This window comes from Penicillium chrysogenum (genome assembly GCF_028827035.1).
Source record: "Penicillium chrysogenum strain IBT 35668 chromosome Unknown utg000005l_segment0_segment0, whole genome shotgun sequence".
Classification (NCBI taxonomy): Eukaryota; Fungi; Ascomycota; class Eurotiomycetes; order Eurotiales; family Aspergillaceae; genus Penicillium; species Penicillium chrysogenum.
In genome coordinates, this window is record NW_026622753.1 from 9,095,198 (window position 1) to 9,118,949 (window position 23,752).

A 23,752-nucleotide genomic window follows, 5' to 3' on the forward strand; every position below is an offset into this window, starting at 1 on the left:
CTGAAAATTAGTAGAATATGGAATGGATAGGATTGAACTCAGATAGTACCCATATATACTCTGAACATAACCATCCTATTTGACGTGAAACGTTTCTTTTTATAGAGACCACGCGACAACTGGACGTTCTCGATGTTCTGTTCGCACAGACCGGTCGACCCGCTATATATTAATCACGCATTTAGACTTGCATCTGAGTGGATACGGGCGTTTCCAAGGTCGTTATCTTAGTAAATTGTGCCTTGGGGATTCCCTAATCTCGACTAGTATTCCGTGCTCTTTATGGAATACTACAAACGTGGTGGATGGTCTGTGCTGTAGACACAATTATGGGAAGCCCTATTTGGAAACCAATGATTTTACTATTGAATATTGGATCGTTTACTCGAACTATTCCAATAAGCAGAAATATTGTGGAGAGAAATAGGCCATTCAGAACCGTTTCTCGGCGCCAAGAACTATACCCTATTCTCTGTTTGTGCGATTGCTTGGGAATTTCCCAATCCGTACACCCAAGGCCTAGTTCAGTAAACAAAGTTACAAACTAAATTAGACCCATTTTAGAGTCAACCAAGTTCGTTTGTTACTTTCTAATAATCCCAATGGTATATACTCGTACAAACAGTCGCTTTGCGGAGCTTTATAGCAATTTTCGTACGTAGTATCCGTATATCCGTATGGTGCGACGTTTATCGCCGCTCAATACCTAGGTAGTCTCTTCCGCTGACATGATCACCACAGAAGAGACAATACTCCCAACCTTGGAAGGTTCAATCCCACCGATTCACAAATTTGATAACCTTCCCCGCAGTAGCACTCCGTTCAAACCCTCCAAGACCATCCAGAAACGCGACTCGGAAGAGAGGTTCATTCTCAGGGAGCACTATGAAGAAAGCCTCAACGCGTTTGATAAGAGCGTCATCTGATAAAATGCCATCCCGAAGCGGGGACCGAAGTAACCGAATTTCCAGCGTCGCCTGCGGTGAACTCTCCAATCGGCCCAAAAGGATCTGCCACTGCAGAATGCCACACTCTTCCTCCTGCATGAAGGCAGAAATCCTATCAAACTCGAAATAGCAACCAAACCACTTGAAGCTGAAGCGAGGGTCGCGCCCGTGCATGCGCAATACACGTAGATGGCCCCAGTCAGCCTCGGGGATTACAGCACAGGCTGCGCTCGGGAGTGGGTGGAGGGAGCCAATATCTCCAGTGACGTAGCGCACTAGCGGGTTGCGCAGTCGCTGGAGAGACGTCTGCACAATGAGACCTTCCTCTCCCTGTGGAAGCAGGATCGGATTAGGGGTAGAGACGCCGTCGATCACAGATGGAGAAACGATCTCGACTACCATATTGCGCGTGTCAATGACGAAGTCCGTACTATTGCTGGTCAGACTCTGCTCCCCTATTAGGTCCGGGCTGCTGATTGCCCAGGGACCTGCCTCGGCACTTCCCATGACGGAAATTATCTTGACCTCGCCAAGAATCGTCTTGATAAATGCTCGCTGTGGACCGGTCAGGGGTTCAGAGGTGTAGATGATCTTGTCAAGTGTAACGCGGTCACGGTCTTCCTTCGCCATGAGGGAGATGTGGTAGACAGTCTGGACGACATGGCTGCTGTCGCCGGCTAGATGTTGACATGGTAGTCGGCTAGAGACTTAGCGACATCTTTAGGTGGCATATAGCTTCCGGCGCTAAGGACCGTGGCCCCGGCGTTCTCCATGATTTCTGTCATAAGATCGAGGGACCTTGTTGCTTCTTAGTTAGGATATCCACTATCTTGTACTGATTCGGACCTAAATACCTATAAAAGCCACCGGCCGTATGAATGGACAAGACCCAATCTCCGGGCTGAGAGACTCCGCACAGTTTAAGAAATTCCCCCATTTGGGATCTCTGTCGACGGTTCTCGTGCACATCTACGGCAAACATCATGGGCACCCCACCAGAGCCACCACCGGTAATGCTCATATAGGAGCTTTGTCGATAGGTGTTTCGCGGGTTCACATCATGTGTAAGTCGTTCAATGGCCTTGTACCTGAAGTAAATTAGCCTAGCTATAGTGTAAGGTCTGCCCGCATTGTCTTACAGTGCTTTCTTCTCAAGAAGTGGCTGCTCTAGGAGTTTAGGCTTTTCCTTTTGGTCAATGACCGCCTTCCGAAGATTCTCGATCGTTTCTGCGTCGGCGGGGTACACAATGTCCGGGTTGTAAAAAGGGTGTGTCTTTGCCACGGCTAGCACCTCTGCCAATGAGTATCTTTCTGTTGTCATTGCTGCGGAAATCAGCTACGGACAATCTCAATTGAAGGCAGGAAACACAATATGGTAAGAAATGGGGGATATGTTATTGTGGTTGGGAGGGACTCAGATTGAAACTGAGGGTCTTAATCCTCAATATATTATGCAAGTACAGGAGTAGCTGAAGTTCGAAATAAGTGCCATCCGTGGACCATGTAGATTAGATTGATCTGCTGAAACACGTGTATCCATGCATGCGAGAGAGACATGGAAACATTGAATTTTTGCAAAAACACAATACTGGACTGTCGTAATTTGAACCACGCTAGGTTCCCGATGTATAGGGAGTATTTACAGTGTTTTCTTTTTCTCCCCTTAACAGAAACACATGTTCAATACGGAGTACGATCTCCGTAACTATTTCCCGAGTGGGTCAGCGTAGCCTCCCTCATATACGAGAGGGACTCTCAATGGGATCGTCACAAACGTTTGGATATTTTTCCCGCCCACGAAGCATCCAAGGTTGCATGCAGAAAAGCTGAAGTCCTTTGAATCACGGAGTATGCAGTATTACTCAATCCGCATGCCCGACACACAGCATTGCTCATTACAAGCGCCTCTCGTTTCCTACAGGGCTATATGGCCGGTCGAAAGGGGCGCATCTGAATCTCTAAAACTGCATCGCTCTATGCTGCATTATTTGCCTCGTCCTTTTTTTTTTCATTTTATTTGAAGCTGTTGGTATATAAAGTTGGAGCGTAGACTGCCATTCTATGCCCCGGAGCCTTTCTATCTGTGGTGGATGCGCAAAATGCATCGTTTCCGTGTTGTTCATACAGCTAGAGTGACGACTGCTAGCTATTCTACCCATCCCGTCCGTGAGTCTCGTCAGACATTTTCCATCTCTTATACTAACCATGAAAAGGAGATCTAAGAACCTCCACTCTTGTACCCCTAATCGAGGTTGCTAAACCGGCACTCGCATCTGACGCCTCTCACTTAAGAGACATATATAAGACCCTTGAAGCTAAAGGTGTCCTTCAAGTACAACTGGTGTTTAACGACGAGAATAGCACATATCTGCGGAGCCTGATATCCAATCTACATAAAAACCACAGCCACGGTCTCCCAATAACCCACAGCGCCGAGCGTGGTTAGTTCTAGGATGTTCGGCCCTCCCCTACGAGTTTCGAAAGCCACCAAGCTCGATCAGAGACTATGTTTCGGTTCGAATGGCATACCGACTGCAGCTACGAGGAGCAACCTCCACGATTCTTTACTCTTCAAGTCCTCCAGCCGGATCGTTACGGCGGGGGAACGTTGTCCGTGTTGAACGTCGATCGGCTTCTCACCTTGCTTTCCCCCTTTCGCGCAACGATAGCTCTCCAGCTATAATTACAAGATTAACGTCCCCCCCCGAGTTTACCAAAACCGCGAGAACACAGTATATCATACCAAGGGAAAGCTCCGGCAGCCAATTGCGGTTTCGGGAAGATATCACAGTTCCTTTAACTCTAGATGCTAGCAAAGCCCTAGATGAACTAAAAGAAATTCTGTACAGCGCTGCCCAGGAAGAGAGTCTCCATCTGCCACCCCAGAGTCTTCCCCAAGGATCAATTATCATGATAGATAATCGTCGATGGCTACATTCGCGTAATGAGGTCAAGGATCCTAACCGACATCTTCGGCGAGTCCGATAGGATGCGACCCCGTTTAGGCCCTGCGGCTCATGAACCCTATCATTATCGTATTGTAATTTGCGATCTCAAAAAATGTAATTTTACAATGGCTGCTCCACCATACATACTTTACATAACGTAAATAACCGGCTCGTATTCGTCCCCCTAGACCTATTATATTCCATATAGGAAATAGGGATCTACAATATACGAGATGTGAACCGTTTCTCTTAGCTCTAGATTGCTACGGTGTATAGATAGTTCGTTTGATAGCTTGATTCCAGTAAGGACTCACATATCACCCTCATCTCCCCATTACCCCACACACAACATCTACGTAAAAAATGCGAAACAAAAGTTTCGACCCTCTTCATCTGATCAACTTTACAGATTCTATGGACTATAGACCCGTGTCGCCGGAAGGACTAGACGTGAACTCCCTAAGCCAAAACCGCAGCCGTTACATCTCAAAGCTAAGCAACTGCTCCTCTTCATGGCCAGCCGGGTCTTTAGATGCATCGTGTCCTTACCCCGTGCTAACCACCCAACGACATGATAATGATATGAGAAACTTACACCTCGCCCTGAAATCGGCAATCGAGGATATTATCAAGCGATGGTGGACAGATAGAGAAGCCCGCTTTCCTCTGCGTATGCCGTTGGAGTCAGAAGAGGAAGACCTATTGCGCGTGAGTCGTGATCCCTTCTATTATAGTGGTATGGTATACTAAATGGTTCTTGGAATAGTGGTTAGACTCAAACCGAGACCTGCTCCCACTATGGAATGAGCGACAAGGATCTTGGAGACCAGACTTTTTGGTGGAGAAAGATGACGCTGGTATAGAGGTATTTCGAATTTGCGAGATCAACGCCAGGTTCTGCTGGAATGGGTATATGCATGCCGGATTCGGTCAAGACTCACTTTCGGCATTTAATCTTGGGTCGCGGGGCCTGGTTCATACCGTGGAAGGTGAAACGGTAAGCAGAGTGATAGAGATATAAAGGCCGGGTTGAGGCAGATTGCTAACGATCTTGAACTCTGAAGATCCTTGGTGGATTGTTAGACCTATTTGACAGCAAGATCCCCTTACACCTTGTTAAAAGCGAAGAACACGGGATCGATATCGCAATGTTTATCGAGTTTGCCCAGAAAAGACTTGGGATAAAACCCCGACTTATAACTCCGGACACTCTCCGACTTATCCCAGATGCATCCCAGTCTGGGAAAGAGGGATATAAGCTGTGTTGCCTCGCTGAAGGAGACGCTATTGGAACAATCACAACCGAGTCCGGAGAGATCGTGGAAGAGATTCACCAGATTTCTCTCGAACTTCACCAGCGAGAGATTAATGCTCTTGATCCGGAGATGAGACGTCAGATCAGCCTGCGATGTTTTAACGACATGCGAACTATCCTACTTGCCCATGACAAGAGAATGCTGGGACTTGTTCTTGAAGAACTTAACGATTTAGTCTGTAGGAACGTCATCACTTCTAAACAGGCGGAATGGCTTCGGCGAGGCTTAGCTCACACGATTCTACCGGGGTCGACAGCCTCGGACGGATTTATCGAGGATTGTAAAGCCTCGGATGTGTTCCAAAATGACTACCTCCTGAAACCGATCAGAGGTGGAAAAGGAGCTGGTATCTTATTTGGTGATGAAGTGGATCACTCCCAGTGGCTAGCCCTGCTGGAGCCGATGCGATGCCCAAGACTGAGACCCGGGAAGACTCTCTATGTTGTGCAGCGCAAAGTTCACCAACCATACTATGACGTGCCCTTGGGATCCAAGGCCAAGCTAGAGCGCTGCCATATGGTTGGGACCTATCATGCAGTTAATGGTCACTACCTTGGACTCGGAGTTTGGCGCTGTAGTCCCGGGAGATTATGTGCTGTATCTAACGGGGCTACCTGGATCTGTTCAGTAAAGGAGGGTTCCTAGGTAGTCTCATGCATTCAAGTTTGTAAGGTCTCTTGTAAATGCCCATTGATCAAATCAATATTCTGGAGGTAGCCTAGTACATAGGTACACTAACCGTTGAACCTACGTACACCCGTGGACATCTCATTAACCCATGCAGTCTGCGATATCTTCCTCCGAAAGAGGCCTCGTCATTCACTCGTCTTGGATAAGCTCGTACGAATTAGCCCTCACTTTCGGATCCCAGGTTCAAAGGTATCGTCGGCAGGACGCGTAAAGCCAATTCCGGGAAGGTCGCGTTCGGTGTTAGCGAATCTCTTCAAGCGACGCAGCATATTGATCTCGTTAAAAGCCGATTCTGTATCTTGCTAACAGTCACTTTGGGCGAAGTGTACTGCTTTGCCCTATGAAGTGGGTGAGTAATAGGATTACAAACAGTCTTGAAACAGATAGGATTTGCAAACCTCGGAGTGGAATACGCGCCGTATCCAAGCTTTGCAATAACCCGGTACTGGTCTTTGAACACCTCGGACGGGATAGCAACGTCTTTTGCGACAGCGCGGCAAGCTGTGCTCCTCGATTGCTTCTCCCTCAGCCATCGCGTGGTTAGGCCGACAAAATGCCAGAGGTCCTTGTCGGAGACGTGGTCGTATGAATCGCGGTAATGCTCCACTAAGGAGACGCATCTTGGAAATAATTGAGATAATTGAGATGGTCTTCCCTGAACAAGGGATAGCCCCTTCGCGCTCTCCGTCTCATGTTGTCGTGTTTTGCGGCCTGCGATGGCAGCCGCTACCCAGCCTCCGTCCCTTCCTCAAGTTCCCCGCGATCGCCTCCAGGCCCGATTACCAGCAAGCAGATCATACAAAGTTGAATTCTTCATCCGACGAACCAGCTAACCAGATTTGTAGCTCTCTGAAAGCGTCAAGGTCATTCTCCACAAGCGAAATTCCCACAGCAGGGTCATGCCAATGGTGGGTCCTTTTCGTGTTAGTGATGCGCAAATCTTCCCCGATATACCGACAGCTATCGAAGTCGATGAGAATAAGAGCACCGTCCTCGTCAAGCATGATGTTCGCAGGGTTGATATCATTATGGACAATCCCAAGCGAGTGAAGATGTTTGATAGCGGCCAGTATCCCGTCTAAACTAGTTTTCATATTCTCCCGCACTAGGTCGCGCGCACTTGAAAGGAAAGCAGCTTTTCCAAGGCGTCGAGGATTGACTGCTTCAAGTAGCGTGGATGGATATCGCTTGAAGCATAGTCCAGAGACTCTACCGCAAGATTCTGTATAGCCATAGTAGGCCGCAATATTCGGATGAGGGTTCTTGCGAAGAGTTTCACATGTTTCAATTTCGCGAGTGATTTGTTTATCAAGATTTCCATCAGCATATGCGAGGAGACTTGGTGTTTTCACATGAACAGCGGACCAAGTGACATCCACCTCTGGGCCTCTGTCCTCTATCGGGATTTGCTTGACTTCCTGGAGGTCGTCCAGCGTCTCCGGTAGAGCGAATCGATTTGCACATTTTCCAGAATATAACATGCCATCTTTTCGAACGAAAACCTGGACGTAGGAAAATCTCATTTCGCCATCAACCCTTTTGAAGGCCTCGTTCTTTTGAACGATCTCCATGTTGATATCAGGTGTTAGAGAAGAAGAAAATGGGAAAGCACTTAAAGTATGTCATTTGAGGGGAATTCACGTGGATTCCCCAAGCGGGATGCGATAGACGCCAGACCGCTATTGCGAGGGCCAGCGATTATCCAATAGGTTCCTTGGCGATGCGCCCTAGTCAGTGGAAAAGGTACGAGCTATTTCACCACGCTATGGCACGAGTCAAGCTAGTTGCTTAGAGCCTAGAGAGATTATAGTCGATGCACCTCGCTATCAGTCACTTAATCGACCGTTTCACCCTGCGCAAACAGACAAAGTACTGTCTATCACCAACAATTCATTTCATCCAGAAGGTCATTAGGCAACTCTGCATTTTCCTCAGATTAACCTTTCATTTATTCTTGCCAAGTGTATCCAAGCCCTACGATGATGTCCATTCCAAAGTCATTCAGGCGTCAGTATTGACCACTTAGAAATGGAGTTTAGCAAATTGTCGCAATGGACGCAACATGTTGTAGCTGGTCATCCTAGTGTGACAAACATGTTATAGATGAAAATTCCATTGTCTCGATCTTCTCCACTACGCGGCTGTAACAATTGGGGAAATGGCTTATAACCTATCAATAACCTCTCTAACACAACTCTCGATGATCTGCCTACTGTAATGCAGCTCTCTAATGTACTTTGACAAGGGTAAAGGGACGAAGGCCTGACAGGGACAAAAGGAGATCTGACAACCAGCCTACAAGCAAGCAATGCTTCACCTTCACAGACCCTCCGACTCATTCAGAATCCCTCTAGGTTAGGAAAGATCGACACAAGGTGTACTGCCTCACTAAATCAGATGCTATTGGTACCGCATCTCCTCCCTTTACCACTTGCCGACTGATGGTGTCGTGTAGCTTCCCTTGGCCGAGCTACCCTCACACTTTGAGGGCACCTTATTGGCAGTTGATGCGCCCCAGGTAGGGGGCACTGTTCCAGCCTCACGGCGGGTAGCAGACAGGAGCGCCGCGTAGGACCAGGTCAAGTCCTTAGCAGAGGCCGGGCTGCCGTTGTCCCGAGTGTATTGTTCAGCCAGAGACCCATCGCTGGGCGTGTGCTCCTTAACAACAGCCACGAATCCATCGGCATACTTTTTGACTGCGGCAGTGATGGACGTGTAAGTTTCCGAGGAGCTGGGATACTTTCCGGCGGCGGCAGACGAAACAAGGTCCTTGAAGAAAGGAAGACTGATCTCGGTGATTTCTAGCGATCCCAGTTGCTTCCACTGGTAAAGAGCATCGTACAGCTGCTCGGCCGCGGCCAGGGTGGTCAAATACCTAGGCATATTAGCAAAGTCCGAAGCTACACAAATGAAATCGGAAGATCTGCATACCATGGGTTGCCGCCCATATAAGTGTCTTCGGAATAACGTCCAACAGCAACGGCAGTTCCAGCTTCCTTACCACTGTTCACAGGATAGATCTTACGGAATGAGTCAACGTATAGCTTATGGTTCGACAGGGCACGAGCGGAGCATGGCTGGAAGGTCACGTCATCGCAAGGAGCCTTGGGGTCGAAGTTTCCGATCGAGGTAAGCACCGAATTGGCATCGAGACCGGTTCGGCCATTGTTGGCGAAGTTAGAAACAATAGCCTTACCATCCCAGAAGGACTGCTGGAAGCATAGGACCTGAGGTGCCTGGGAATCGCATCCCTCGCAGGACTCTCCCAGCGCCTTGGCAAATGCGCTGCCCTCCACCAATGCGCGGTGTTGTGCAGCAATGGTGAAGAACGAGGAGCCCTCAACCTCCTCCCACAGATCGAATCCGGTTTGGTTCCAGTACTGCGCAACATAGTTGAGATCATTTTGCACAATGGGCCAGATGTTCGACTTGACGACAGATGTTCTCTCCTTCGAAATCAAATAGTTACCGTAGGTAATCAGTGCTGTGGCTCGCAGAGCGGGTCCATCGCGCTGAGGACGACCCCAGGCCTCCGTGAAGGCAGTCAAGTCCACGTGGTACTTGGGCTCTGCAAGTCCTGATCCATCGGACAAGTCACCAGACGGGTTAGACACGGCCTGCAGCTTTGCTTGAGCAGAGACGTAGTCCTGGATGGTAGGTTCCAGCGAGGTGTCTCCGGCAATGAGCTCATCAATCAAGACCTTGTATGTCAAGGCTGCATCACGAGTCCAGGTGTAAAAGTCTAGCAGCTGTTAGTTTCTATCATTTAAGTTAGGAAGGAAGGGGGCTCACAATCGGGGTCCGATTTCGATGGGGATGCTACCACAACGCCTGCAGATGCTCCCGAAACAGCAGATCCATCGGCGCCAATGTTGTTCAGGATGGCTTGAAGAGCAGCAGGCTTCGAATCGGCACGCGCATTGAGATCGCGAGCAGGCAAGGCAGATGATAACACACCAGGTGCCAACAGTGCCGTCAAAACATTCAATGTCAACATAATGTATGATTTGATGATTTTGTAATATTGTGATTGTGTGAATGTTCTTCGGGATCTTCTGGGAATCCTAGTCTCTTTATATGTTCGACAGCCAACACTGTTCGGATAATTAGGTCATCAAGCAGTCAGGCACGTCGGAAATTGAGTTTCACATTGATCTCATGTAAAACCTAGGATAATGATGTTCATTGGAAAGGTGTCGAGGTGGATGTAGAGTTACATTGAGTTTATATTGATCGTGATCGACATCGATCGGCGTTGCCAGGTCCCGAACCGAGTAAGGCTAATCCGATAAATCACCGGTCAATCCGATGGCAGCCTATCCAAGTGCTTGAAGTTGTAGATCGTACGATTTCAATACTTTTCCGATAACCTCCCGAGAATGACAAGTCAGCAATCAGCAATACAGGATTTCAAATTATCCCTTTATCCGAGCTCGGTTACTTGAATCTGGCCGGGAAACCGAGAGCCGACATATACTAAAGTGAGGAGTCCAATCCGTGTCGGTGTCTCAGGTGATGGGCTTTTGTCATTCTACCAGTCGAATGACATACATATATGTATGTGTAGAGTCATGGATGAGTGGCATTCCTCAAAAAAGTAGACCGCGCCAAAAACCGCAAAAGTATGACCAGCTATCAAACACCTATTGTATTTTACGTCCCTCATGCCCTTTGTTCTCTCTAGCTCCATAAACTCTGCAGACTTAGGCAAATTTGGCCAGCCACTAACTGTCCCTGTAAGCCTAGGTGGCCGTGGTGAAAGGGGAAGTACAATCATCACAGCATAACGATTGATCTTTAACTAATTTGTTGACATGCAATGCATGCAGGGTATGCGTTTGTCTCTGTGCAGACTGAGCATTTGCCTGGTTTGTCATGTTTGTCTCGGAGGCTATTTATACAGCCTCCTTTCCATACATTCATATCAGATCATTCTTCTTCTCCATCTTTCACCTCCTCCGTAGCCTCAACATAATTGACATCACTAGGAATCATGGACATGGCCATCCCAGCCTTGCTTTGATGTTCGTTGGGTTGAGCTACGTCGCGTACACCGACCCGCGATCCCGTTGGCAGGAATTTGACCGTACACCAGCTAAATATGTGGACTCGTAACGATCATTCATTTTCCTTGTTACGTCTGTGTTCCTACTTTTTGATTACTGCTGCATTAATTAATTCGCAAAATGAGCGTGAACATGCACGGATATTATATTCCCTTCGGAGTCCCAGCGGTGGGAGGCGTCATACAACCTCGCAAAACACGCCCACAAGCGCAAGGGGGCGAAAATGACAGTTGGTAAAGTCTCCCTTGATAAATTATCCAGTCATCAAGAATGGATAGCCACCTGGCCTTGTGTCCTTCGTGTGATACAAAACTGATCAGCCCTGGTAATAACCCCATACTTCCCCCACGACCCTCCATATCATTTTGTCATTCACGAAAAGGTGTCCACTGAACACCCGCTTTACCAAGAGGTGGTTTGGAAGCCACCCAAATAGCGTTTAAGCCTGCCCCTGGCAATTTTTTTTGGATCCCTGTCTTCATTAAAAAGCGCCGGGACCTATCTACAGCTTGGCTTATTGAATTATGGCATTTGCCGGGGTCTTCAGAGCTTTCTTCTCTCTAGTGGCTTTGATTCTTATTCTTTTATGTGCTTTCGCTGGAAGCCACCGATACTTTTTTGCTACAGCAGATATCGTGAAAGTATGTAAGTTGACTCTTATTTGCCGGGACGATAGCTGCTGAATATGCTACCAGATACATCTCCCTGATCCAACTGGTGGCAATATGCCCCAGCACCTTTCTATCCACGTCATGTCCATCTGTCGAGGGACCAAGAACAACATCACCGACTGTACTGTTCTCCGAGTCCCAGTCCATTCCCTCCAGACCTCGGTTTTGGCAAATACGCAAGGGGTTCTATTGGTCGAATACACCATAAGTCGGTTAGCCGCATTAGCTCGAACAAGCCGACTACTATCAATGTTCTACGTTATTGCAATAGGTGCCTCGGGGCTATCTAGTCGTTACTGGATAACCTCATTCCGGCGTCGAAATTTGGGCTGGCATCGACACGCGGCTCCGAAGCACGCTCTTGCCAGCAATCCTGACTCGCCGCCGTCATTGGTGGAATTTTTAAGCCTTGCAGTCAGTCAAAGGCCTTGCTACTATACGGGAAAGCCACTCTGACCTTATTTTCATTGCAGACGAGTACCTTCTCTATGTATATTGCTTCAACTATTGCATCCATCATTTCGGAGGAGTTTGTATATCTGATCAACACCGATGGCAATCCTTACGGGGTTTCGGCTAGCCATGGCGACTATTTCTTAAAGTTATCTTGGACAGCCACGACTATCCAATATCTGGTAGTTATTGAATCGTTTATATCGATTCTCAAGCCCAGAATTGGATATTTACTGTGTGATGAGACTGGTTCTCACTAGTGGATAAACGTGACAACTTGTAGCACTTGGTGCTTTCAGTGGACCATAACGTCAATATAGTGGAGACAACCAGGTATTTAGAAAGTTTATTTGGTATAATGCACTACTATATTTCAACCACAAACGTCATTAAGGTGACAATGACTCGAGATACTGGTACGAGTTTCAACATCTTCAGGAATCACCACTCCTCCCTTTCCTAACCCGATGATCCCATACAATGTGAACCAAATCTACTCATATTACTTGCCATGTAACGGGTGCGCAAGCCTCTCCTTTACCTTCTCCATGGTACCTTGCTTGCCCCTGCTGCCCTTAGCTTCAGTCGCATCACCTATAGTCTTATTAGCGTCGTCCAAAGCGGGCAAATCCTCTTAGTGAAAGCATACCAGGGTGTGATTCATCGGCGGCTCTGCTAGTCTCCCCTTCTTTCTTGAATTCTTCTGCCGTGCGCGGCGGTTGACCTTGAGGACCCTTCAGTGCTTCTTTGCTGACGTGGTGATCCTCCATGATCGCAGCAGTGCCGCGACGGCCTTGGTCCATGGTCTTCTCGGCATTCTCTTTGTTCTCGGCACTCCCTGGATTCATTGCATAGTCCTTACTCTCGGAGTTCTCAGGCTGGGAGACACGCTGCGAAAGACTCTGGGACGTGCGGTCTTGCTGAGGTACTTGTGGCGCGGTGTTTCCTGAGGGGAGAACTTCGGGTTCTTTATGGGAGAAAGACATTGTGGTTGGGTTTGTAGAAAGAATCTGTGTAGTTCAGTGCCCAGAAATATCTTGGCTATATATACTTCGATCCTATACTATGACGTGGATGACATCATTAGTATATGTGGGGAAATGGCTGCCCCACTGGACTGGATAACTCGAGTAAACCGATCAATAACAATAAGACTTTACTCCCGAGCAGGACGAAGGTTTGATCGAGATAATTGTCTTGCTAATTGTCAGTAAAGCAGGATTTAGTAACTATTTATAGTATAGGATCTTCCATATTGTAAGTAGCTCGCTATATCTGGTACTTATAATCCTAAGCTCTCCATTAAGCTTACCCTAAGACATATATATTTCTTTCTTTAGCAACTCAATTTTCGATACCACGATATTCCAGTTGAAACTGATTTATATTGTTAAAAAAGCCTTATCTGCGAAGGGGCATAACTATGCCCCTTTGCACTTATCAATAGCCATCAACTGGCAACCAAAAACATATATAGGATGTCTCTATGTGCAGACTGTGGCTTTTTCCTTAGTTTGCCATTGTCTTTGTTCATGTAGGCTCCGCCTGCTTTTAATAGATTCATTACCAGTTTCTTCTTCCTGATTTTCCCCGATGCTAGTGTCTGCTAGTGTATCTGCTGCAGTATCGTAGCCTTCAACACCTTTAAATGGGTGAAGGTCCGGAGCGGCTCGGTCTTCGGATTCTTGTACTAATAGTAAGAAGATGCTTAGTTGGCTTACTCTGCTGTGCTGCGCCATCCAAACCCCGAAGCCCGATAGATTGCGATATAGGAGCCAGCTATATTATATTTCGCTAGATTAAGGTTAATACATGGAGATCTTTACCTACTGTGACAAATTCTATGCCAATTGCATGCATCCTCGGGGCCTTCGATACTTGCAAGATTTTAAGTCATATAATATGTACTTATACCTACGTATCAGATTAAAAAGACCGGGCAAATCAATGTGACAGTCATTTCCAAGGTTTTTGATATTCGTTCCTGAATATCAGTCTCATTAGCCAAGCCCCGACTTTGGGGCCCTTGAACAATCCGTGGAGACGGTACCTTAAAGACCTCCATAGCTATATAAGGAAACGGAAAGGGACAAGACGTTGAGAGAAAACCTCAGGTGTGCCCCTCATGAGTGTCATGCCCCGCACTACCTAGGTATGCTTGATTGGGTCGCTTCGCCCCATTCTGGTCGAGACGCCCCGCATGCGAAACATCGCAAACATCGCACTCTTCACCATCTCTTCACGGCCTTTCCAATTCCATCTACAGAAGAAAGGAGACTATGGCAGAGGTAGTGGGGCTAGTCGCCAGTATTGCCGGCCTTGTCCAGATTGCAGGACAAATTACCAAGCTCAGCTACAGCTACGTGTCAGACATCAAATCCGCCCCCAAAACGCAAAAGCTATATCTCCAGGAGGTCTCAGCCCTCACAGATGTGCTCTTTCGGGTGGAAAAGGCCATACAAGAAGCAGAGTCTACAGGTTTAGAACTGCCCTTGTGTCCATCCTCGCTCAATGAAGAGATTCTTCAAGAATGCCGCCGCCACTTATCGGTCCTTCACCTCGATCTCGACAAACGACTACGCCGTCTCGGATGGCCGTTTCAGGAAAAAGATGTCAAAAAATATATTGATCTCTTGCATCGATACCGATCTATCTTTGCCGATTTTCTTTCAACAAGTATCATGTTCGAAGACCCATCTCATATCTGCAACCACTTGGAAAGCAGAACTAACCTGCAGCAGGTCCGTTGCCAGTGCTACGTTCAAGAAGGTTGCAGCGATCGACCAAGGTAGTCTTTCAAATGACGTGAGATCTCAAAATAGCTCTAACTCAAACTTTAGAGCAAATTAGGCAGCATCTTCACTCGCTTTTTCCGGCATCAGATAACCTTTTACGCTCCAGACCAAGTGCCTGTCCTGGGACTGGGAAATGGTTTTTGAGTTCCCAAAACGTGGAGAAGTGGCGTACCGGAGCCCCATCACTGCTCTGGTGCTACGGAGCCCGTATGAAACAATTCTTTCCAAGGACTACTTGTAACTTCAGGGATTTACTAACCGATAATAGCTGGCGTCGGCAAATCGCTACTTTCGTACGTACTGCTCAAAACCTCCCACGCATGGCTTTGCAATGTCTAACGCAGGCAGCTAGTTCCATGACGATTGGTCACCTATCGGATAAGAGATCAGAGACCCCAAGCTCCGTGGTATACGTATTTTGTCAGTTCTCATCCCGAGAACAACAAAGTCTCACAGCAATCTTGCAATGCATAATCCAACAAGTAATCGAGCAAGGAGATGAAAGAGTGCTTCCCGCAATGAAACATCTCTTCATGGACCCAATGAAGCAGCGTGAGCCTGCAGGACTCGCTGAATCATTTGCAACGGCCTGTGACCTGAAGTCGACTTATCTTCTAGTTGACGGGCTAGATGAGGTACCCGGAGCAGATGGTTTGCTCCCTTACCTGTCTTCCTTTGTCGAAAATGGATGCAGAGTAATGGTAACGAGCCGAGACCTTGGCCATATCAGGAAGGCTATGGATTCTGCAACCAAGATGGAGATATGTTCGCAATTTGAAGATTTAGAGATCTACATCGACTCCCGCTTTAAAGAGAACGAGCTGCCTCGGGGGGCACAAAAGCTGATTGGGAAAATCACAGAAAAATCGGGGAATATGTACGAACCATCACTGGTACATTGGTACAGCACTGACCAGACACCAGGTTTTTACATACTAAGCTTATTCTGGATGAGATCTTGGATCTCACCACTGTTCGCCATATGCAAAAAGCCCTCGAAAAACAGTCGACGGGGTTGGATCAAGTGTATCAATCAACACTACAGCGGATCGATATGCAACCAGTGGCAAGGAGGGAACTTGCTCGGCGATTTATCGGATGGGTTGTCTTTGCGAAGAGACGTCTGAAAATTGATGAAGTGATTCATGCATTTGCTGTCGAAAGTGACGAGGATTATATTGAAGAAGATAATTTCGTCAGCCCTGATCTTCTCCTTCGATCTTGTGTTGGTCTAGTGGTGTTACATGATGACAATACTGTTGCGATGGTCCATGCGACTGCTTACGACTTTTTCGAATCCACCGTGCTATTACCGCATGATATGGAGACCGACATCGCAGAGACATGTTTGCGCTATATGTGTCTCAGTCCATTCAGGGAAGGGCCATGCACAAGTCGCGTGCAGATGTCTCGCCGCTTCCATGAAATGCTGTTTCTGGATTATGCCTCAAGGCACTGGGCTCGGCATCTCAATGAAATAGAAAAGGTGGAAGAAGATCTAAGCTCACTGGTCCAGTTTTTCATTTCCAACGAGAGACTGCTGAATGCAGCCGTTCAAGCATTACACTTCCGCAATGAGCTCGAACCCGATCTCCTAGACTCTCTTTTCGATTCAATCCCTCAAAATCAGACCGCTTTGCATGTTGCAGCTTATTGGAATCTTACGGGAACCATCGGGTCTCTGGTCGAATCAGGACTCAGTACATCTCTAGCAGATACTCATGGCTGGACACCCCTTCACTACTCTTGCGCAAACAGTCATTTTTCCTCGTCCGAAATCCTCGTGCGAAGTGGAGCGGATGTCGATGCTACAGATGATCAAGATTGGACCCCTCTTTTCTGGGCGTCATTCACTGGAAGCTTAGATATTGTTCGTCTTCTACTATCTGCGCATGCAAAATACACGAAGCGTAGCAAATATGGTTGGACAGCATTACACTGGGCTATATCTCGCGGTCAAACCGAGGTAGTTTCGGAGCTTGTGCAGCATCATCAAACGCAGTTGTCGCGCGTTACCGAGGCTGATATTCGGACCCTCAGTGTCGATGACGTGAGACAATTGAATACACCAGAGAACATATCCCCGATGCAAATAGCAGCAGAGAGTAAGAATGCTTTGATATTCGACTTGCTAGTGGCTCACTTCGAAGAAACGGGTTCTACCGAAGAGAAGGATTTCCGGAGGTTCTGGTCCAGGGAGAGCTTCAAAGTTCCTGTTGCTCAGTCCACGTGGCGAAACACGATGAAGTCACATAAATACGAATATCAAGGCCGCGCGACGCAGTTGATTGCCGGAGAGAGATACATCCAGGAGGACCCGAGCAGTTACTTCAAGGATGAATTGACAAAGGAAGATCCATCAACGTGGAAGTCAATTCTACTGGCCTCCGCCATCCAGGATGCGGATTTTCAGGCGGCTAAACTGTTCATCCAACTTGGTGCAGATGTAAATTACGTTTCCGAAAAGGGATCGCTGTTGAACGTTGCCGCGCACCAGAGAGACCCGCGTTTTGTACAAGTTCTGCTGGAAAAGGGTGCCGAAGGACTACCGACCGAATCGGACGAGTCAGCATTACACACTGCTATCGACCTCGGGAACTTGGCAACCGCCAAAGTAATCCTGGACAGTGAACATGCACAGGTGGATAGTTGGTATTATGGCAAAACACCTTTGCAAGCAGCTGCTGGTCAACAAGATCCACGATTCGCATCGCTTTTGTTATCCAAAGGGGCACAACCTGATCTCCTAGATGCGTATCAACGGCCAGCTCTGGTCATCGCTGTGGATAACGGATTCGTCGATACAGCACAGGCTGTGATCGAAGGTGGTGCAGATGTCAACCAGTTGTCGTGGATGTGGATTCACAACGAAAGTGGATGGCAGAATTGCCTGAACTTAGCCGTTTTCCTTGCTGGTGGTGACACCGAGGAGCCGGAAAATAGGAACTCGGCAACTGAAATGGCTCGCATGCTGCTTTCAAAGGGGGCCGACCTCGGGTTCCAAGATGAAGAAGGAAAGACTGCATTGCACGTGGCAGCAATGTGTCGTAGTGTGGGATGCATCGAACTGCTGATGGCAGCTGGGTCTAAGGTCGATACTGTCGACAGGCTCGGACGGACTCCAATTCATACCATGATGGAATCCGTGCTCCCGAGCTGGGATGTGGAAGAGGTGGAAGAAACTCTTCGTCTACTGCTCCGAGGGCTATCAGAAGAGGCCGTCATCTCATTACTGTCCCAGCAAACGTGCCAACTTACTTCTCGGGGGTCTTTATACGAAGAAGACGAAGAGGAAAGTCAATTGTTTACTCCATTGGCTAGTGCATTGAGGCGGAAAGCTTGGAGTATAGCTCGTCTCTTGATGGCCTTGGGGGCGCAGCCCCCAACTAGCCTCAGTTTTCGACCTACTGTGACGGATGCGGTCCGGGACCTTGAATGCCAGGTCGTGGAGACCCTTATTGGGAGTGGAGTGTCACCAGGTGACGATTCTGTTTTGGAATTGGTGAACAGCATTGACGACCGACTTTTCGCCGAACCTTCTTCCTTGCTTTCTTCGCCTAGAAAGAAAATCACTCTTTCTAAAATTAAGTACTACTTTGAACAAGCGAGAGCAAAGGCAAGACTTCAAAACATAAATATTCCGCACGAAGAGATTGCGCAGGCCTCCCAGCAGATTCTGACTAGTTTGGTGTCGGCGGGGGCAGACGTGAACTTTTACGACTCGGAAGCAAATACAACTCCTCTTCTTCTCGCAGCGGAGAAGATTCCGATTGCTCCCGTTACGGCCACTCTATTGGAAGTTGGTGCTGATTGCTTCTATTCTTTTGGGAGTAGACTTGATCCAATTTTGACGGCTGCGGCAGCCAACAATACAGACTCACTGCGTTGCCTAATAGCGCATGCCTCAACCTCGCCAAAAGCGGGGCATTGGACCCAGCATTTGGAGTATCGGGGCCAGCTGAGCACAAAAGAGGTTTTCGACTGCGTATGCCTTGCATTGAAGCGCGCCGAGAAGCTAAACTACAAGTACACAAATGACCAGACATTGTTGCACATCGCCGCAGACAGAGGGAACGTCGATTTGGTCACCAGTTTGATCTCCCATGGTGCTCATGCAGATATACCTGATGAAGATGGCTTCTTTCCCATCCATTGTGCGGCATTTTCACTATATGACTCGGGTCATGGTGAGAGGCTGCACTGGCCACGTTATCATGATACAGTAAACCACCTTCTGCCGATGAATATAGTGCAACATACTTCTGATCACCATCCCTATCGCTCTGTCGAGGCTAGAGCCTTCCTCCAAGACGCAGAAATTTGTCAGGAGATATCAAACATAAGGAATGAGAACGGAAGCACGATGCTTTGGGGCGCTTTGGAGTATTGTAACGACACCATGTTTGTGCATCTTCTCAAACTCGAGGAGGATCTCAACTCATGTGTCACATTTTTGGGGTATCACCCGTCACTTCTGTATCACGTATCTGCTCGCGGGATGACAGAGGCAGTGTCATTTTTGCTGGAATGCAACGTTGACATTGAAAAGACCGACAGCTGCGGATGGCGTCCACTGCATGTTGCATCGGAATGGGGTCATGTCGCAGTAGCTGAGAGGCTAATTGCTGCAGGAGCTAACGTCTGTGCTTCTACAGCACAGTATCACGATGAATCCTATACGGGTTCTAATCTTGAGGGGGAGGAATGGAACGGTCATCCTCTACATTTGGCCGTCATGGGGGGTAAGGTTGACATGGTTGAGCTTCTTTTGAAGCATGGTGCGGATGTCAATGCAAACGCGGGATGCTTCAAAGGATCCGATGGAAGAATTCGTGGACCGACCGCTCTTCACATGGCGTTAGATCCACGGGCATGGTATCCTCGCGACAGGGAGGATAAAGATGATGAACACCTCACAGACGATCATGAAGACTATTTGAAGATTGCTAGGATTCTGGTTGAAAAAGGAGTTTCTGTCGAAGGTGTCTTGGATCAATTGCAGGTGCATCACATTCCGAGCTTTGAGGGTTTTGAAGATGTCTGGGATAAGATCCGAGGCGTTTGAGGATGCCGGGACTTGTATAAAATTGAGAATGTGCGACGCAATTCACCGAGCGCAGTTAGCCAAGGGCTGGAGCGTGCGTATATCATCACCTTGTGATTTTCCTTAACCGGGAAATGGTTCATGACTGAAACATACATGTTTCGGGCATTAAGCTGTTACCCGTCGAGTTACATCACTACGAGTCGAACATAGTATCAGAATCAGTGCAACAGCTATTCCAATTCTCTCCCTAATTCTCAAAATCCATATCAATCCCCATCCTCTCCATCACGATCTCTCCCGGAAGATCTCTCTCGCTATGTCCTTAAGGATCCAATTCTAGACCACGGAAATGTACAGAACCCCCCGGCGTGGGAGCAAGCAGGGTCAGCTACAGACATGGGAAATACTCATTTAATAGTGCTGTGGCATGCAAGTCGACGAAAGCCACCGCACTGTCGAATGAAAAGCCCCACGGGCTGTAATCGACCCCGACAGCCCCCACGTCGGGGGGTTCTGTATGTCACCGTGGCAGGTGATTGGTGTTCACTCAGGCCAAGAAAGACCCAACGCGACCATGACATCGGCACATGGTGCAATCTGTTTATTGCAGTCGAGATAGACTGCCCCGACAATTGCCTCCATTGTGGTGGCCATGACGTTGATCCCGACGACAGTTTGGGAAGGATTTTTGACAATGAACTTGTCGATTCCTAGGTCGAATCCCTGCTTGGAAAGATGTACATTCCCAGCCTTCTGCTCAGACATTTCCTTTATTTTGCCTGGGATCCGGAGTCAGTTTATGAAATAAGACTGGCTGGGGCCAAACACTTACCTCGAGGCTTGTTTTCCTTACGGCCAGAGATCGCAAGAACCAAGTCGAGGACTAAGTCGCCGAAAAAGGCAAGGGTCTTATTCCCATCTTGGTTCCGATCGGTGGAGGCTTGGAGTGCTTCCCGCAGTAGTTCGCGATCGACGAAGCGATATTGGATCTTCTTCTCGAGGACCTCGATTTCGTCGTCCGAAGGGAGCGGAAGTAAATAACGTCCCACCATAGCGCACTATGTTTGAATAACGAAGCTTTGTGAGTGACAATGAGACTGATAGAGAAGAAGTCAAAGTATATAGATGAGAAAAATCCTGGGAGTTTACGAGGGTATTTATAAAAGAGAAGGCCCCGTTTGGAAAGCGAGTATTGGGATGCCTTGGGGTGCGGGGTTGGCAATTGGGCGCAGCACTGCGCAGCACTGCGCAGCACCGGGCATAAGCAGGGTGATAACAGGGCAACGCATAGCATCCAATTGGACGATCACGTATTTGCGCAGCGCCTAACTCCTGATGACGTTGTATTCTTTAATCATGATTGGGCTTTGCTAGATGCCTGTAGGCTCTGGAGGTATGTCAGCCTTGACAACACACAAGTCTCTTTCCCATTTCGGAAGTTTATGCAGTTGGCTTGTCAGCCTCATGGAGAGATGTTCAATCCCAAAGTGTTGGTTAGGCTCCAAGTGGTAGGATAATGCTTGAGTATCATTTGGCGCATGGACGTTTGTGATGATGAATTCTAAGACCGCCAAACATTAACATAATGACATTTTGCGCAAGTGATCAGATCACTTAGGACGGGCTCAATGCCATAAGGCCATAAGCGTAACTATGTTGCAGTAAGCAGTGAGATATGGCGGCGAATAAGGGTTAGACGCCAATATCGGGGCCATGCGTACAGGGCTCTGAAGAGCAAACCTCACAGGAACCAGACATAGAGTCTGAATCCATCACCCAGACCGCTTGGGCCATTGCACACGTACCCTCGTCATTATAGAACAGACAAACGATCGCCAGAAGCGTTCTTTTCTTTCTTGAAGGATTACAGAATCTTGAATCTAGCTCCGCCCCCGGCTCTAACGATTTCAGTAACGAGATGATAGACCATGGTGAGCAGGATCTCACAACCCGGTTATTGAAATGGTATAGATAAACGTTTTGGCGTTGGGTATTGGCATTTTTGTTTATTCATCAATTAATCTTGAGCACTACCCAGCAAATCAAGTGCCCCTTCTGCGGTATGGCGACTAGACGGTAAAAATCGCATCAATCCTTGGATCACATGAAGTAGAGGTTCGAGTAATGGATCGGGTACCAAACCAGCAAACTTCTGTTCAAGCTTCGAGATTCCATAATCTTCGAGCAAAATTAGCCACAATTCTGTATGTTGGATCAGTTTTATTACCTTCTTCTAGCTCCAGATTATGGCTAGACGTCATCTGCATTGATTCCCACTTAGGCTCCCATTCAGCCGGCAACCTCTCCACAAAGCCAACCATTTGAAAAATTAAAACTTCGTCCTCGCCAAGATACCAGAATGGCCAGGTCGTGAATAAGAAGGAATAAATCTACAGTGCATATCGCCGTAAGTATATTTCCTTCAAAGAAATGATATGTTTACTTACCATGCAACCTGTGCGCCATAAGTCGACGCGATAATCAAAGCAGTCGGTGAAAATCGTCTCTGGTACCCTCAATGAACCCGGCTGGGCCAGCTTCTGAGGCTCCTGGCCTTGATAGAAACTCTCTCCGAAATCAAGAAGCCGAATATCTTCGTCGTCCTCGTCTATCCACTCAGTCCATTCTGCTGCCTTGATCAGTTGGGCCGGCAATTCATTCCCTAGAGGAGTGCCATCAATTCGTTCCAGCGGCTCAATCTCCGGGAAACCAAGAACATCAAAAAGCTGCTCCTCAGTTTGTTTGGACAAATGTGTGCAAGTGAATGCAATGTTCCGACCACTAATGTCTAATAAGGAGTGAGTAAAATGGCCCTAACCACAGAAAACAACTGCAGAGGGGGAAGCAACCTCACCTCCATGGCACATGCCGACGCTGTGAATAAATTTGACAGCTTTCAAAAGCTGCGTAGAAATTCGGAGCACGGTTTCCGGGTAGAGCTTGTCGTGACTCTCATGATAGTCCGAGAGGACCTTATCAACTGAAGGACCAAGTAATTCAAATACGAGACATTGGTGGACCCCGTTGGGACCTTTGTGTGGGAAGGCATCAAGCAGCTGAACAATATAGTCTGAAGAAAGCCCTCTTCGAGATTGCCTCTCTAAAAATTTCAAATTTTGCAGCTCTCGCGATATCGACGAATTTGCGGTCATGATTTTCAAGGAGACCCATTGATTTCGGCTGGCGTGAGATTAGCTAAATATGAGCAGAGTTGGTGTTGGAAAAACTGACTCTCTGTCTTTCGCAAGCCATACTGTGGAAAAGCCACCCCATCCTAACTTGTGATGTATCTTGTAACGGTCATTTTCAAATGTATCTCCGAGATTGACTGGATGGTATCCTCCAGGTTGATACTTTGACAATGACTCCTGTGTGTAAAGAAGGTTGCTTTGACAGTACAGAGATAGATCCATCTTTGAACGCAAAGCGGAGGAGAGCAAGGAGGCGTTTGGGGAAGAGGCGAACGTCGCAATTCGAAAAGTCGCGATGGGTACCTAGTAGGTAGGAGGTAGGGCCAAGTTGGGTGACTAACCTGAGTTGGTGGCCAACCTTCCTCCCCTACTGTACCTACCTAGGTACTGTAGGGATGCTAGATTCTTTGCTGCGTCACTGTATGTGTAGAAGTTTCCTGTAAAGTACGGTATTATACATAATGCGGTTATGAAATGAAGGAATACATATGTATCTAGTTACATATGTATTTGAATGGGATTATTTACACGCTATCCCAGTATGGGTTGTAGTTTCGGGTACGGGCCGAGAAACAAAGCGTGTTTTCGATTCTACTGTATCAAGTGAGGGTTAGCACTCTCACCTAGA

At 47.7% G+C, this 23,752-nt stretch overlaps 8 protein-coding genes across 8 annotated transcripts; 2 read left to right on the forward strand and 6 right to left on the reverse strand.

Annotated features, from left to right (window-relative positions):
• Positions 1-770: 770 nt before the first annotated feature.
• N7489_011811 (uncharacterized protein) lies at positions 771-2,268 on the reverse strand (the record flags this gene model as incomplete). The annotated part of the gene is made up of 3 exons (XM_056717560.1): positions 771-1,647; positions 1,802-2,035; positions 2,087-2,268. 3 exons carry the CDS (start codon positions 2,266-2,268, stop codon positions 771-773), a joined length of 1,293 nt encoding a protein of 430 aa, XP_056565182.1.
• Positions 2,269-3,046: 778 nt separating this feature from the next.
• Positions 3,047-5,856, forward strand: N7489_011812 (uncharacterized protein; the record flags this gene model as incomplete). The annotated part of the gene is given in 6 exon segments (XM_056717561.1): positions 3,047-3,113; positions 3,161-3,388; positions 3,400-3,926; positions 4,388-4,603; positions 4,662-4,892; positions 4,960-5,856. The coding sequence occupies 6 exon segments, from the start codon at positions 3,047-3,049 to the stop codon at positions 5,854-5,856; spliced, it is 2,166 nt and encodes a 721-aa protein (XP_056565183.1).
• An 839-nt stretch (positions 5,857-6,695) lies between these two features.
• N7489_011813 (uncharacterized protein) lies at positions 6,696-7,472 on the reverse strand (the record flags this gene model as incomplete). The annotated part of the gene is made up of 1 exon (XM_056717562.1): positions 6,696-7,472. The coding sequence occupies one exon, from the start codon at positions 7,470-7,472 to the stop codon at positions 6,696-6,698; it is 777 nt and encodes a 258-aa protein (XP_056565184.1).
• An 853-nt stretch (positions 7,473-8,325) lies between these two features.
• N7489_011814 (glycoside hydrolase family 15 protein) lies at positions 8,326-9,994 on the reverse strand (the record flags this gene model as incomplete). Its single annotated transcript, XM_056717563.1, has 3 exons — positions 8,326-8,776; positions 8,833-9,643; positions 9,694-9,994. Coding segments are annotated over 3 exons (1,563 nt in total), but the record flags the coding sequence as incomplete, so codon positions are not given.
• A 2,599-nt stretch (positions 9,995-12,593) lies between these two features.
• On the reverse strand, positions 12,594-13,077 carry N7489_011815 (uncharacterized protein; the record flags this gene model as incomplete). Its single annotated transcript, XM_056717564.1, has 2 exons — positions 12,594-12,685; positions 12,741-13,077. 2 exons carry the CDS (start codon positions 13,075-13,077, stop codon positions 12,594-12,596), a joined length of 429 nt encoding a protein of 142 aa, XP_056565186.1.
• A 1,293-nt stretch (positions 13,078-14,370) lies between these two features.
• N7489_011816 (ankyrin repeat domain-containing protein) lies at positions 14,371-19,951 on the forward strand (the record flags this gene model as incomplete). The annotated part of the gene is made up of 6 exons (XM_056717565.1): positions 14,371-14,774; positions 14,833-14,879; positions 14,932-15,093; positions 15,155-15,179; positions 15,239-15,763; positions 15,811-19,951. The coding sequence occupies 6 exons, from the start codon at positions 14,371-14,373 to the stop codon at positions 19,949-19,951; spliced, it is 5,304 nt and encodes a 1,767-aa protein (XP_056565187.1).
• Positions 19,952-20,476: 525 nt separating this feature from the next.
• Positions 20,477-20,985, reverse strand: N7489_011817 (ribonuclease III domain-containing protein; the record flags this gene model as incomplete). The annotated part of the gene is made up of 2 exons (XM_056717566.1): positions 20,477-20,712; positions 20,766-20,985. 2 exons carry the CDS (start codon positions 20,983-20,985, stop codon positions 20,477-20,479), a joined length of 456 nt encoding a protein of 151 aa, XP_056565188.1.
• A 965-nt stretch (positions 20,986-21,950) lies between these two features.
• On the reverse strand, positions 21,951-23,346 carry N7489_011818 (uncharacterized protein; the record flags this gene model as incomplete). The annotated part of the gene is made up of 5 exons (XM_056717567.1): positions 21,951-22,111; positions 22,161-22,323; positions 22,381-22,721; positions 22,788-23,113; positions 23,165-23,346. 5 exons carry the CDS (start codon positions 23,344-23,346, stop codon positions 21,951-21,953), a joined length of 1,173 nt encoding a protein of 390 aa, XP_056565189.1.
• Between the last annotated feature and the right edge of the window lie 406 nt (positions 23,347-23,752).